The sequence below is a fragment of the Cephus cinctus genome, unplaced genomic scaffold (assembly GCF_000341935.2).
Source record: "Cephus cinctus unplaced genomic scaffold, Ccin1 Ccin1_scaffold0093, whole genome shotgun sequence".
In the NCBI taxonomy this organism is placed as follows: Eukaryota; Metazoa; Arthropoda; class Insecta; order Hymenoptera; family Cephidae; genus Cephus; species Cephus cinctus.
In genome coordinates this window covers 193,242-209,776 of record NW_014332832.1, presented here as the reverse complement: position 1 = coordinate 209,776, position 16,535 = coordinate 193,242, and the positions used below count along the sequence as shown (strand labels likewise).

At 41.1% G+C, this 16,535-nt stretch overlaps 1 protein-coding gene across 9 annotated transcripts in view; it reads left to right on the top strand.

The window, feature by feature from the left end:
- Nucleotides 1-487: 487 nt before the first annotated feature.
- The window catches only part of LOC107274234 (gamma-aminobutyric acid type B receptor subunit 1), a 37,635-nt gene continuing 21,587 nt past the window's right edge, over nt 488-16,535 (top strand). For 4 of the 9 annotated variants that reach the window (XM_025091564.1, XM_025091561.1, XM_015753160.2 and 1 more), the window contains exons 1-2: nt 4,193-5,049; nt 6,959-8,028. In XM_025091564.1, coding sequence (XP_024947332.1) covers nt 7,027-8,028 — 1,002 coding nt within the window. In that variant the 5' untranslated portion in view covers nt 4,193-5,049; nt 6,959-7,026. Of the gene's footprint in view, nt 1,295-4,192; nt 5,050-5,515; nt 6,888-6,958; nt 8,029-16,535 lie in introns of those variants that run through there. The other 5 variants (XM_025091568.1, XM_025091552.1, XM_025091557.1 and 2 more) reach the window with 5 other exon arrangements.

The following is a 16,535-nucleotide window of genomic DNA, read 5'->3' as shown; positions in this document are numbered from 1 at the left end:
AGGGCTTAGGTAGAATATCCAAGACCGAGACTAACGTATTCTGATGCTTAATATTCGCAAGTCAAGCATACAGGGTGTCCCAAAACTACTTTTACGCTAGAAAGTAGGTGTTAGCTGGAGGACACCCGGGAACCTATCGTAAAGCGTTTGTGGAAATTCGCAATAGTTTTAAAACGCTAGCGCTGGCTTTGGCTCTGGTACTGGTGCAGTACGGAATTGTTGATTTTGGATTTTGCTAACAGCGTAATTCAACGTGAAATATTAACGAATGATAAAACCAGTGAGTAGTGTTTTTCACTCGTATAATGCTCTGTAGCGATTCATATTGCCGCGCCAATAGCGACGATCTAAGCGCCCTCATACTGACCGCGAATATCGCCGAAATTACTGTATATACTAACCATACCTCGTCCCATTTGCCTATCGCCACAACCAAGTGGCGCGTATTAGAAAGAAACGTGCCAGGTTATAATATATAAAATTAAAAGGTATAAGAATAGTCTCTTAAGTAGATCCAACAATCAGTCGAGGCATAGAAACTCTTGTCTATAGACAGATTGACAGGTGCCGTGGGATTTACTGAAATTCTCAAGTGCCATTACATCGGAATACCACTCCGATTTGATTAGACCTTAGAAGGGGGTACGTCGAGTTGACATCTTTTTTTTCGGTGGCTGAGGGGATGAACAGAAAAAGGATAAAGGGAGTCACGTAGTGTCGGTGTAAAGAGAAAATCAGAAAAGATCGATATTGGAGAAAGTGAATGAGCTTCTGATGGATGAGAATGGAAAAAGTTTCGGAGAATAGAAGATTTTTGAGATATTAAAGGTAGTATTCTCCTTTGGTAAAGAGACGATTAAAAGATAGCCATAAGTAGTACCGAAGCGAACGTCTACGTAAGTAGTGTGACAGGATTAATGCCGTGAGAAACTGAAAAAGTCGATATCGAAGAGTGTGAGTATAATACTGGATAGAGTGAGAGTTAACAGAGAGTGTGAGACGTGGCTAAGCAGATTTAATGTCGGAGACGTCAGTGTCGAGTCCCTCGAACCTTGAATAGAACGTGAAACGCTGCCAAGACAAGAGCCATTATGCTGGCACGTAGTGCCGCGTCAGCCGCGATCCTTGAGTGTTCCTCTCAGATTTTGTCTCCTGGTTTTCCTAATTTCTGGAATCCCGCTTACGGCCTAGCAAGGATTTAATGGATGGAGGAAAAAAGATACAGACGAAATAGTGAGAGGGAAGAATATTGTTTGATGATCAGTGGAGAAATAATGACAGCCGCGTTGAAAAGGTTAGAAACACGTTTACTGATTGTATATTTTGTTCTTAGCTGTATATACTTTTTGCTTCGGTCTTCTTATGGCATTATTGAGACAAATGACTCATTCAAAAAATCATCGAGCCACTTCTATCTTCCATTTAATATTATGTTCTTTCTACCTTTTTATTAATTTCTGATGAAGAGAAATGCTTTGCGCCTACGTCGATCCCCATCCTTCACTATGTCTCACGTTTCTTGCTGATGTTTTTCAATTCTTTTTTTCATTATCGGATTAGGGTAATTTCTTTATTATTACCCGTGTCTCACGATCTCGTGCTTATTTTGCGTTCTCGTGTATTAATTCAAAGATATCTGAAGAAAAATTGTAAGGTGAGAAACTAGACTCCGCGTTCTTCCTCGTATTATTTCATGAGAATTTTTTCTAGTATTTTTTAGTTTCTCCTGATATTTTAGAGCTTCCTTATAGAATGATGCGGTACGGAGCTTTTCGTATCACGGTTAAAACTTTCTTTCAGCAGTAAGATTGCCGCGAAGCTTTTCCCATATTTTTTTTTTTCGAATGCTTACCTACAAGAAACGTCGGCCTACGCCCGAAGCTAGAGACACCTGGAGTCGACACCTACAATTACACGTGAACAATGTGTCCGATACACAGCGTTGAGAGCTATTGGGATTTCCACTTTTCCAGTTCCTTGCATCAACCACAGCCGATTGTTTCCACGTTCGTTTACGGACGTCTGACAGAGTGTTATTTGGAATAGCGAATTCAGCCCCCTTTTTTTTTATTGAAAATCCTATTATAATTCTTGAGCCATAACATATCAACTCACTTCTATTTCAGTTGTAAATATACACACGTTGTCATCTGTATTGTATTTCATCATGTATTATTACACAATCTACCATAAAGGATCATTTATAAAAGTCTAACGAGAGTTTCGTAAATTATTTGCAACTTGTGAAAATTATCTTACTAACCTCGTAAATACGATATTACCTATTACTGTAGTATGGGGCTGCGAGGCAAGCGAGTCACTGAGCTATCAAGCTCTCCAGGTAAACTATCTCATACTCTGAGCACGATTCTCATTCTCAACTCATGCCCGTCCCACATGTTCTGCGTCTGGTCTTTTCATCCCTTGATTGCTTGACGCATTTAGAATTAATATGACGCCAGGTTCCACCTTCTTCTAATATAACTTTTTAAACGTGCCATTGGCGATTAAGTATTCCAGACGGTTATTTTAACATATAGTCAAGATACGAAAAAGTGATGTACAGTAGGAGGGCCGGAAATAAAATAAAGAAATATCTTCAAAGGTCAGGAGTCCCACCTGTGCCTTCTATCTGTATTCGTAACTGTCGAGGTTCGTTTCAACGCTGCGGCTAATTAATGACGCGAGAGTTGTGATGCATGAGGGAGTAAATTGCGTTGAGGGGGTTGAAAGGGACGGAGATGGCATCAGAACTGCTGTATTCGTTGTTCCGGCGATGGCGATGCTGCCCCTATAGGTGGTTTTGCTAGAGTCTCTCTCGCTTGGGAGACGAAGAGGCAGATAAACGAATTACCTTTGGTCACGTCAGATTTCGTGGGAAATCGACTAGAGCTAGTATAGGTGCTTAGTGGAGGGGATGAAAATAGGGAACCTTATGCGAGTTGAAAATCCTCACGAATATCTATTGTACTATATATAGACATTTTTCAAGGGGTATCCAAACATTTTTCCATATGAATGCCGAACAAGAATCCTGTAATTAGTTCCGTGCGTCACGAATTCCTTTCCCAGATAGAAGGAAGCACCCTTAAAGAAATTTAATTTCTTTCTTAAAAAAAAAATGTATTTCACTCAGTCACGTGAAAACTTCCGAATTACCACGTTAAACCTCCTAAATATTCATAAGAGATTTTTACCACCCTGTAGCTTGTATCAGGATGCCTTAATAATAGCGATATTTCACCATCCTTATGTAGGCGTAACTTAATGGTTTGGTATGTGTTACCAATCACGTTTTTTTCCACGTTCAATTGAATTTTCAATTTGCTTGCCAGATTCACGGAACCATACTATTAGGTACTTGTGACGATCCCACAAAGAAATTCTTCGGTCAGACAGTTTATGGGATAATACTTCAAAGAGGGTGCTATCCTTTTCCAAAGCTTCCATTTGATCTACCTAAATTTAACCGTAGCCAAGAGTAAACTAACCGCATTATAGCAGTGCTTCAGGATACTGTAATACGTAACTGGATCAAAGCTTAATGTTAAAAATCAACGAGAAATAAGTAGAGAAATAAACGTGGGAGATGAGAGGGAGAAAAATTTTAATGAAGAAACCCCTTCACCGGTCTTACCAATTCTATCAACACCACTCTACAAATGTTACTATTCGATTTGCACTTGAGGTGTCGCGTTACTCGGGTGCCGAAGTTAAACCGCCAAGTAAATTCGATTACGACAATTGGTAGTAAAGTCCAACTGGAGGGATAGGGAATTGGTCTTCGGAGGGATGAATTTTAGCATTTCATTAAAGAATTTTCTTTTTAAACGGGGGTTAACTACTAACCATCATGGGGTTGGAGGATAGTTTTGTGCATGCAAAACGGTGGCTTTGCATAGAGGAAGGTGAATTGGCGTATTGAGTCGAACAGGCGATACTTCCGATATGTATTAGGGGTTGTAAGTTTACTAGGTTTGCAATATCAGAAAAAAAAGGATTGCACTTATAGGTCACTGTGTATAAGGGATACAGCAACCCTTTTCATCAAGATAGAGAGAGAGGTATCTCTATTATTCGTAAAAATGTAAACGGTAAGGGTGATTTTAGAGCCTGCGCGTTAAGGGTGGTTCTCGGGAGCACGAGCTACCGAGGGTTGTACAGACTCTCAGGGTAACAGTGCGCTCACCGCCACCACGCGACGCGTTTCTACTGATACGGAAATCCTGGATCGGTGGATCATATATAGATCATTCAAAGTAAAAAAAAAAAATAATTTGAACAATTTGAATTCCAATCGAATTTTTGTAACAAATCTTACTACGCGGGAGGGTGGATTTTTCATTAAATCATCATTGCGCAATTTATTTTTTATCTTCCACCCAATTTCACCCTATTCAAATTTCACTCGAGAAACGCTTTTCCTAGAATCCGATGAAAATATTTCGAAGTAAATGAAATATTTTTTCCGAGCCTCCTCAAATTTTCTTCAAAGGACCAATATTCGTCGGGGCTGTGTAAATCGAGGTGCTCCCCGAAAGAACTAGGAATTGCTTCGGAAGCAGTGGGTGTAGAATACGCGCGTAACCTTTCAACCTTACCGGTTACCCAACAAAAGTGTAAGAGTGTATAAAGCAGCACCAAAGAGGGTGGAACAGGTGTGCGCGAAAGGAGACCTTGGCTACATTCAAATTTCCGAATTTCACTACTTCCCCAGTTTCCACTCCGAGCACACCCCCGAAAGATTTGCTTAGCTTTCGTTTTCCAGTTTTCCCGTTTTACATCCCCTCGAGGATCAACCCAACCCCTATACCCAACCTCTATACTCAGTGCAGTGCGAGCTTATCAAGTTTTCGATTCCCGCCCATTTTACAAGGATCTTCAAAGTGCTCGCTAGGGGTAATTCCACCGCAATGATCAAACCCACTCTGATCAATCATTGAAGAACTCCCAAGAGAAAATTAAAGGACGAGGGCTCGTCCTTCGACCCCATTCAAACTTGAGGATGGATTGGATCCCGACGAAAGACAAAAGTGACCAAATGATGAGGTAAGGCAGATACCAATTGAACAATACATTGGTACAATCTGTAAAATTGGTACAGACGCAAAAAAACAAAAATCCCTTAAAAGGATCTCTGTTCCATAAAAATTAATTTCATAGAGCTCCAATGAATTATCATCACCCTCAAAGTAGGACACTAGAACGAATTATCCCGTGTTCAATTCAATAGACAGGGATGCTGCGAAAATCATTACTGTACCATAGCACTCTGCTTACGGTCTAAGTGTCGTTAATCGAATGAACGCATTAAATGTTCAAAGGGGTTGAATGACGCGATTGTTTCGATCGGTTCGGAAGGTCGATGAAACGACAACCCTTAAATGATGCGTATAAAGGGGCGGGTGGTATTAAATATAAAGAAAAAAAAAAATTCACTAGAGATTATTCACTCTGTAGATATACGGTATAACATCCGCGTCTTTCTCATGTGGGACACTGTGCACGTGACCTCCATTATGAAACAAGGTAGGTCAACGGGGAAGTTGAGAAGAGAACCTCCCTTGTGCGACTCTACGTAAAGGCCCTTCGCGTATCCCAGCCTTTTTTACCTACATCGAATATCAAGCATTCAATCCCCTCGTCAGTAGTGTCACGTGCATCCCTTATACAAGTGCCTGTCTAAAACGCGTACCATCCCAATCGCAGATGCAAGGGTTGTATCTCCAACACAAAGCACCTCGTTACTCCAGCAGCCAATCGGACTAATTGCTACGACGTTGACCATGTTGTGTAGCTGCTTCGCTATATTTCATTCATCCGCCATTTCGTCGTCAGGAATACTCAAGCTAGCCTGACCAACCCTTCTGGTACCCAGCTGTAGTTAAAGTAGCTACTCGACGAGAAGTGACCAAGATTTATCTATTGTTTACATTATTCTCGGCTTATGTAACTATCATGGAAGTGCCTACCCTTATGACATGAACTATCTTTTATGCCAGTCATCCCTTATGCTTCTGCTGCTGTTTATCTTGTAAGTAAAGCCCTCTCGTGCTATTATCTGTAGGTTTGATATAAAGACTGGTTATTATTAATGGGCTTGAGATTTCCCTGTAACCCTATTAGCCTAAGCTCAGCCAAATCTGGAGGTCCTCTTATAGGGGTTTATATAAATATATAAAGTGTCCCTAGCATCTCGTCGAATATGCGAGAGTACCCGAGAGGACCAGAAACAAAGTGGCGTAGGGAATAAGGTGGCAGTACTCGCGTAGCTGAGTCACACGATATACAAGGGGGTGGAAGGGAAAGTGTACGAAGTAAGGGGAAGTAGTGAAGAGGTATTTTTTTAAATAAAGTAAAAAAAGTGAAAAAGAAGGAAATATGGGTAGGAAAAGTGGCTCGAGGCGTGTAACGAGAAACATGGGTATAGGGGTGAGGGCATGAAAGGAGTAAATGGGGTGGATCGAAAGTACCTGTATCTAGTGACAGAGATGGTAGTCTAGTAGTCTAGTAGTCTAGTAGTCTAGACCAACGAGCTTGGTAACATTAGTAGAGATAGCTTTTCTACTCCGGATAAGGCGGACAGAGATGAAAGTAAAAATGGAAACTATCCAGGAGATGAAGAAGATGCAGAGGATCTAGTACTATTCCGTTGGTCAATTTATATCTGCAGTATCCTCGTAATGGATGTGGCGCTAAACGTGTACGAGGCCTAAATAATCGTATAATGGATGAAGAACGTGTATAAGGGATACAACCCTTGGGTCTTTGGAAGTATGATCACGTATGGTCCACGTGCTGTCATAGTCTCTTGGTCTCAGTTATCGAAACTTTATAACCAATTAAATCGAACAGCTGGAACTGCGTTACAAGACTTCACGACTCTGGTGGGTCCAGCTGAGATTGGTTCGAGATAAATTGATAATAATCCCAAATTTGTCTCTTTGTTGTGTTACAGATGAGGTCAACGAAGAGGAGGAGCAGGTTGGCCGTCGCGCACCGATATCTCGCCGCCGGAGGCTGATTATGTCGTCCAGTGGCCATTCGAGCTTCTCTCGTTTCTCTCTCTCGTTCCCTCCCAGCATCCCATCTCTCTTATTCCTTCTCTCCCTCACATTTCCTCTTCAGATCCTGGGAGTGCTTGGCGAAGATGTCATCCGTGATCGTAATACGCAGCCTGCCCTTCAGGAACCGGAGGATCAAGTGGGCAAAATTCTTCACACCACCACCCCGATTGAAAGCCTTATGTTGAATTTTACTAAATCTGATGAAAATGGACCAGTTAATCTTACCAGTAACTTTCGTATTGGCGACGCTGGCGACGCCTTTGACAATATCTCAGAGTTTAATGGAGATAGAATATTTTTTAATCAGAGTTACCATAGCACTTTTCTAGGCGACGATACAAACGGTACCTGGAGGATCAAGAGTGATGGGAGTGAAAGTACGTTTTTCAGCGAAAGTTTCACTGATGTTTCATCATCCAATATCACGAAGGAGATTGATGAATCCATTTTGGAGAACGAGCCACCATTTACGGGATTTGACGGCTCGCAAAAATTTCCAGTGAGAGCTACGCATAAGCCACAACCGGTACCTGAGAAATTCGACAGGCGCCATTTTGGACCGGCTAAAATCGAAGAGGAAACGACTTCCGGTTTACCGGTCATACTTCCTTCTCCGGATCTTCCCAAGAGTCCCAGTCGGGATGCTCCTCATCTTAGAAGAAAAGTAGACGAGGACAATCACAAGATGTCAACCCTTATTCACGAGATAATGACAATTCGAAATCCTACCACGGAAGACGTTACCGGTAGTATCAGTACCACAGAAGCGGAGAGAGAGATAGTACCAGAGGCTGATAAGATTAACATAACAATTCTGGGCCTGTTCGAACTAACCCAAAATTCAGAAGCCAGACCGGAAGGTCCCAGCGAACTCCAAGCAGCTCGACTAGCAGTTGACAGGGTCAACGAAATGGGTATTCTCTCGAAATTTCGACTGCAACTAATTCACAATGACACTATGGTAAGTGGTCAAAAATATTTTACATCAATTATTCATCGACGCGTGGAATACGTATTAAATTGTTTAAATAAAAAATTAAATGTTTCAAACAACATTTTTTTACTTGCCAATTAAGGCAAACAAGCGTGTAAGAATTATTTGCCTATGGAGACTCTACCTGACTCTCCCGTATGCTCCAAGGGGTAGCGACTATTAAAGGATGCAACTTTTACAAACTTTTCGGCTAATTATACGCGGCTGTTACTGCCGTCTAATACTTTCGTATAAACGGCACCGTTTTACGTATCTTGACTGTCTTTAAAACTTTAATACTTTGCCACTTTGTTCGCAACGTTTTTATCGGCCCTCGCGTGCCTTGAGTGCAAAATATTATGGAGTTTATATGGACACGATTCAGAATCGTGAGTCTGAGGTTCTAATATCTGAAATACGTAGGCAACCCATTCTAACCTTTTGGTTTACGGACAATAGCATAGTGTCGGATAGATTTTTATTTTAGAGAACACAAAGTTATATGTCGCAATATGAGAATCCGTCACTTATAAATTCCCCACTTTTCGATAAATTATTAAGCAAGTCAAAAGACCAAAGTGAAGAATAAATATATAAAAAATATAAATAAATAAAAAGCGAGCCAGTAAAATCTTTTCACCTCATTTGGTTCCCGATCATCAGCCGCTATTAAAGCTGATTAAATTAAAGTTAAGTATCGATATCGAATTATAAAAAGTTCAAGTAATTTCCAGAAAAAAAAATTTTAGGTAGACCCTACGATATATTTATATTTTATGTACCGTGACCAACAAAGGAATTGTTTTCATCTCTATAGGGGAAAGAATTAATTCAACAAGTAGGGGTGGCAGGGGATGGATTTCACATTCTACCCCCTGAACCACCAGTTTCATCTTTCAGTGCCTCTTTCAGCCTCGTTTCTCTCGACCATCCGCAGCCTCATTAAATGCAGCCTCCAGGCACCATATGCTTTTTATATGTTTGCCTTGCGAAACTTCTATCTCCCTCAAACGTGCCTTGGACCTTTACATAATATTACGTAAATGTCACGTAATGCGTCAATGTGAAATTCTATGAAAGAAATGTTCAAATATGGCCAGTATTTCGATACAAATTGAAATAGGCATATGCTGTGAACAAAATTCCTTAGAAGGACCAAATTTCACATTCTGGATCCCCAGTGAATTCTTCAAGGAATACCTGGCAAATACAATATCCTTCGCTTCCCAAATCCTATCCATGACCACGTTTCTTATTAAAAATCATCCCTCTCGTATCAGCAAACAGTACACCTAAAAGCTGAAAGTTCCGGAATCCTTTAGTGAAATTCTGCTTTTTTTTAATACTTAAACAATATATGTATTGTCACGTGATTTTTCGAATCACGGTCCCAAGGCGGCTCCGGTTACCGATACAGATAACGTTCTCGATTTCTGGTTCCCTTGGGGTCGCCAGCCTGCTCAGAAGCTACGCTCTCGGGTTGATTCGTACAGTTATGTCAAGGCTCTCGTAAGATTTCCTTATTGTTTAGTTGAGGTCGAGGTGCTCGAATCTGCCGTGGGGAGATAGTCTCGACGTACCGAGTTGCCCGGCAGAGGAGAGTACCCGACGGAGACGTCTCCACGGACCGGCAGAAGCCCGGCTGAGATACCGGCGCCCCGCTGGAGATGGGCAAAGGGCTGTAGAGCGGGCGGAGGGAGTTTTGATACGGTTAAGGGCAGGAGAGGAACCTCCTGCCCGAGTTGAGGACGTGGTGCCCAGCTGTCACCCGATGCCCTGCGGAAGCGGCCGTGGAGGATCTCCAGAAGATACGTACCGATTCGTTAAGGAACGCTCTCGATTTGGTTTAAAGGGACGACTCGAAGGAGATAGAAGAGTTGTCGGCTATAAGGCTCTCGACCAATCAGAATGATTAGTTCTCGGATTTGGCTATTGTCAATCGACTGCTTAAAGCAGTCTGTCTCGAGGCACCGATCGAGGTGTCACGGGGGACATCGCGCTCCCGTGCTATCTGTTGATAGCGATAGAAGAGTTATCGGTTAAAAAGGCTCTCGACCAATCAGAATGATTAGTTCCCGAATATGGCATTTGGCTATTGTCAAAGCAGTCTGTCTCGGGTCACCGACCGAGGTGTCACGGGCTGCCTCGCGCTCCCGTGCTCTCTGTTGATAGTTTTTCTTGCCGTGCTTCGCTACAGTATGGCAAGTTCTCGGTTCGTATAGTTCTCGCGTTGTTCTCGCGATATCCAGGCAATTCTATGAATTCCTGTGAGTGTTCCGGAGGTGTAGTGCTGTGCTTGAGTGTAGTGTCCACCAGAGTGTCCTTTGGATGCAGTTCTCGGCCTCCACGGACTAGCTGCCCCAGCTCCGGTGAGTCTCCCAATTTATTAATTGGTGAAGGGATCTCGATAGATAGTTAAGATTCGCTCTGATACGTTCTAGGTTCGTCGCTCTCTGTCTCTCGCACTATTTGTCGGACTCTTACTCCGACCCTCTCTAGCTCAAACCTAGTAGCCTGAGCGGCCGTGCATTTCCGTAACCGTCCGTTCCCGTTCGTGCATCCAGGTGCGTTTGCTGATTTTACGCGATCCCAAAAATCGACAGGATCCGTTAAGCTATCGCCCCGTCCGATAGGTTCCGTCAGAGCTCTCGTTCTTGGTGGAGTTGTGCCTGTTCCACCCCAACTCCCAGTTTATTCCGGCTCGTCAGTTCCCGGTGAAAAAAGAATTGGCTGGCGCCCGCCTGGCTTGCGGATGCACAAACGACGGGTGGACGGCCGAAGGTAACGTAGGTTCGTTCTCGAAGATAGTTCGTCCTCGTATGTTTTGCTATCGGTGTCGGGTCATAAGTTAAAAGAATTACGTTACAGTATATAGACATGTCGATATTTATACCCAAGCAGTTTTCCTGTTAGGTGGTCCCAAAAGCGATGATTTTTTTGTCTGTTAAATCCGTAGAAAAAAATATACCCAAGGGTAAACACAGTAATGACGTCATTCAAGACAGATTTCATAAGGGTGAGTGCTTAACAGATCGAGCAAAGCTGTCACTTCGGATTATCTACGAAATATTTATTTTTTCCGGTACGTAAAAAAATTGCCCGGTTGATTGGGGGGGGATACGAACAACACGCGGATCTGCGGTTCGTGTAAATAGGAATGCCTGTATAAGTCAATGCGAAAAAAATTGATCTGTAGTGATAAAATCTTATAGGGAGAACGTCCTGAAAACTGTAAGGGCGGACAAGAACAGTGTAAAGATTAAAAGTACAAGGACCAGGTAAAACACGAGGATCCAAAATATATACGTATCTGAAGGAACTTTAATATATTTCGAATAAATATGTATTAAAAGCACACACTCTTGCGCGTAGTGAGATTAAAGGTAGCACAGCATCGAAATTCTGGACCGATCCATGTTCTTGTCTTTAAAATATTTTTCTATAGTCACGTTCACAGGAGCTATGTTTATATGTATTTTTTTTTTAAATTTACTAGAATCGAAAATACTTTAAGGATTTGAATATTCGCGGGCTCGATCATACATATACAGAAATTCTATTGCTGTCTATCGCAACCCTTATGGTTACCAGAACGAAGAGAAGATTTTAGAGTTTCAAACACATGTTCGCATGAAACTCCCACAACTTCTATTTTACTTTGGATAACTCATTTAAATATCCCATAGGGTGGTTTTCAGGTTAACAGCTATACAAGGACAATTTATTTTATTTCTCTGACTACCCTAGTAATAATCCTGTATACTATACGTCTTCAGACATTTTTGTTAATAAAGCGGTCCCTTTGAATTTTCTGCGTATTCAGGTAAAATTCATTTCTGTCGATAACACGCAATCAAGTTGGGTTAGGTAAGGTCACATTATGTACAGCAGCCTGAGGGGGTCATAGGGTCATGGGGCCACGTGTCAATGGCTGCGCCTGCACAAACTTTCCCGATCCATTGTTGATTTTATTAACTCACAATGGATTGAAAAACGAACCATTGACCGGAACATACCCAATTAAGGGTGAATTGGTACTGGGTAAAATTCTTTCTCCCTCGACTCAAAAATTATTGTAAAAATTGTCAAAAGATCTTGAATGATTTTTATCACCATTTCCGTGACAACAGTTGGCTGTTGGTGTTATCAATCTGAAAGTTTTTTGGTCTGTTTTTTTTATCAAAATAATTATAACACTGTATTATCTCCTATCTTGGATATACCGTTATTTTGGTTTACCAGATAAAAGAAAATTCTTATTTTATTCGGTCATCAATCCCTTATTTATATTCCGTCAAGCCTCTTCCATCCTGATCCTGCTTTAAAACCCAGTCAATGTATATTCTTAGGTTCACGGCATGAGTTTCATCCCTGGTTAAATTTCGTGTACGAAATACAACCCAAAGCTCCATGTAACACGTAGTAAAGGCGAAGAACATAAAATGTCCAGGAAAGAATTTTAAATTGCGAAAGCGTCAACTTCCTGGAGGCGAAAAATGAAAAAATGAAAGATTATAAGGATAGATAAATTTTAAATTTATTGTCGAAGATTGATGTAGAAAACTTAAAAAAATTCTGGTTAACAAATTTTCATGAACCGCAATTTTAATTTTTCATTGCTTTCAATGAATTTTAAATTCATATCCAAAATGCTATATACCATAATCGCCCTTAGGAGGTTACTAAAATATCTATACAAGGCCCTTATCGAAAGGTTCAAAAGTTCTTAATCGAACGCATGGGGTAAACTACCCTCTAGCCTTCAGCAAGATCTAAATCAAATGCTCAGCCAGCACGTATTCACGCCAGAGTACTTTCTCTTATCGCTTGCAGGAGGGATACAAGGGGTAGTTTATACACTAGATAACCGACCCCGAAATTCACACGGTTGATAGAAATCCCATTGGATCCTATTATCAGCCATTTGCCTGACGAAACGAAATGGGTTATTAACAGGAATTATGGAAATTTGAAAAATGTTGTTGGCTGAAAAGTGAAAGTGGCTCCAGGGAAAACTAAGTGTAATTTCACTTCGGACTTTGCTAACTGAGTTTACTTATTCTGCTTTGGCGAATTTGAAAAAACAATTTTCTGCAGTCTTTATCCGCCCTGAACCCTTAATCGTCTCATCCCAGTTAGCCGGAAAATTACTGTCTACCAAGCCTTCCTGATTTTCTGATCTCGTCCCGGTTGGGCCTGGAAAAATTAAAGCAAATTCACAGAACACCTCCCTTTTTCCCCTGTAAAATACGACAGCCCTTATACTTGGTTCAGTACTAATATATTTCATTAATTATAAAGCTTTTCTAAAAGTCCTTCGACCATAATGACAAGGCTTTCTCTTTCATTTGTAATCCAAGAGAACCAGGCAAAAAAGTTTGCGAAAGAAGGGTCCTAACTAGCTCGAAGAAAAAAATGCTAGTGAAAAATATTTATTTTTTTAAATATAAGACTTTCCGCTATAGACTCTGTTAAAACCCATACACTATTGGCCCACCAACGAAAGGGCATGATTCTGATCTCTGCCTAGATGTCCCATAGATGAAGTAGCTACGAGCTCTGCGAGGTTTAAAGTTTCTCATGGAATTCAGACACACCCGTAGACAGGTCATCCCTAAAAGTGCCGTTTAGAGACTCGATAAGGGTAAGGTTTATGAGAAGGCAATAGCCCGAATCTTAACCCCCAAAAAAAGGGCACGACGAGTTTTTCCGTCAAAGCCCGATCCTAATATCGTCTGCTTGAAAGGTATTTTCAAGAATTTGATAAATATCCAGAAATTCGTCAAACAGTTAACCACCTTTCGTTTCTCTCCCAAATGATAAGATTGAATATGTCTTCGATATTACAGAGAACAGTATTCACCGAAGCGAATATCAAAACACGCTTGCGCATAACCTGTAAACAAGATAGTCAAGATACGGTTATATTGGAAATCTAATATAGCGTGTGACTCAACAAGTCAAGCAAGCAAAACGAGAACTGACCGTTTTCGCAGTCAATTCATATCACCGTACTCAGATCGCTTTACGAATTTAAAAACTAACGTAGGCAAACACAGGTTATAAATTTACGTAAATAACGGCAGCGAAACTTTAATTTCCAACTCGACAGGCATCTGGATAAACAGGCGTTGAAACGGAGCAGTTTTTGTTTTCCATACGAATGCAAATATCGGGCGCCATAGATTCTCCAGTTTTCTAAGTAACAAGAACAAGCAGTACGGTTCGCTTATTACGTCTGCAATATAACGGGTGTTAGAAAAACAGACAGTCGGCAAAAAAACATCAGTAAAATACATGCATGACATCACATCGCGTCAGACACGATATGCTACACGTCAACCTTGCGTGATCACGCTCTGCTTTATATCTACGCACGTAAACTTATCGTTAACTGACGCTTAGGGAGCATCCCTTGGGGCAAAATTAACTCCCTGTGTCACATAAGATTAACGTTGATTTACTCAGGACTTTCCTTACGCCTAGTCACTCTTTGGAATTTTATAATATATGATATTGGCGGTACATTCGCTGTTTCTTGTCTGTATACTAAAGCACTAACCTCACTTTTTTATTTAACCAATATTGACTCTTTACTTAAGACGGATATAAAAGGATTTATTTTTTTGCCTAATCTAACAAAGGGATAATAATTATAAAAATCTTAATGGGCAGTTCATTTGATAAACTGAAATATAATTTTTATTATACCTGGTAACTTAGCAGCTGATTAATTGACAGTTCCTGGCTGTTTGTGAATTATAGACATATATAATACATTTTTTTTTTCCGTATCTCGAAACAAATTTTCGAGTTCACAATTTTGAGTTTCGAATTTTGATAACGACTGCACAGGTCCTAATGCTTTTACGCGATAAAGAAAAATCCAAGATTCGTTCCCTTCGGTTGGGATTACTGTGGCATAAAAATTGAGAGAGACGAAGGAATCTTATATTGCTACGAGAAAGCGGAGAGATAAGGAAGGAAGAAGAAGGAAGAAGAATAAGCAGGTAATCCGTCTTGGAACTGCCGAATTTGAGATTAAAATTTAAAATGCATAGACGAATTCTCGCATCTGCGTTCACGCCAGTGGCAGAGTCGGCGTCTTCGCTCCCTCATCGTTCCACCCTGCTTTCCGGTCCTGGTGCGATCACAAAGAAAAAGGGTCGAGCTCCTGGCGAAAACAAGGGAAACGAAAGCAAGCCCTTCTATGGGAGACCATAAAATAATAGATGATAAGGATATAGAGACAGAGAGGGAGAGAAAGAAGGAATCAAAGACAATAGAAAGTGCCATACAAAAAGAGTGCGTACTGTCGTGAGCGCGTGGTCTCAGTGAAGACTGAAGGTGCGTCCTGGAAAATTGCTGAATTAAATGTGATGGAAAATGAAGCAGAACACCAGGGCAAAGAATATCATCCAGAGAGAAGAGAAAGAGGAATCAGTTTATTCAAACCGGGTAGATAGAGAATGAGAGAGGGATGAAGAGGGGGCTTCAAAACGTGGAAGGAAGCGTTGGGTGGACATTCAGGAAAATGAAAACTTTGAGGTACCTCGATGGTGTGAGGGCGATGAATTTAAATGCAAATGGATGCTACCGTGAATTTTTCAAACCACGAGGAACCAGCAACGAACGAACGATGGATTACGAGAGAAGCAGGAGCAGCGAAACGGAAGGAGCAGCATCCGAAATGTACCAAAAAGAACGGATCGTACTCACTTGATACGACGATAAAGAATATTACATTCGTGTATCGTATTATGCAATATAAAAGTCAGTATTACAAAGAATTGACGGAAAAATGTCAATATAAAAATGTAATGTCAATGGGTCGAAGGAGACGAACGAAACGGAAGTATATGATTTCTATTTGGATATGAAAACTGGCAACATCCATTGGTGAAACAAGATGCCGTCTTGGGATAAGAGAAAAAAATCCTTCCGCATCCCTTTTCCTTCTCTTTCTCTACTTTTATGTTTGAGTTCGATCGACCCGACATTTTCTTCCACCTTTTTTTTTTCTCTTCTCCAATTTCTTTACGCAATATTGTTTTCTTCTTCTTCTTATTCTTCGGTGTGTACAGTCCTTATTCCCAGGCTCGTTTCCATTCCTTTGGGTGGAACCAATCGACGGTTTTCGACATCAAATCAGAGAGGCGACATTATGGGAGGGAATTTGCAAATTAGTGTACAATCAAATCCTCATTTCGTTTATTTCACCTTTTCTTCTCGGCGTCTTATTATGGAAAAGACGTAAAAATGAACGACGCAAAATATTATACGAAGAACGCAAAAACGCAGACGACTTTCTTCTGCGCTTTCACACTTGCACAGTTGTTTGATGCTTCGATGCTTTTTTCTCTTTGCGAATTTCGCTAACTGCTCTTGCGCAGGCACCTTCGGCTTCTTCAAAATCCAAACGAGTCTCTCTTTTTATTCCCAAGCAAACTATTAGCGAGGAACGCTTGCAAAAGGTTCTCCGGGGTAGGGGGGGG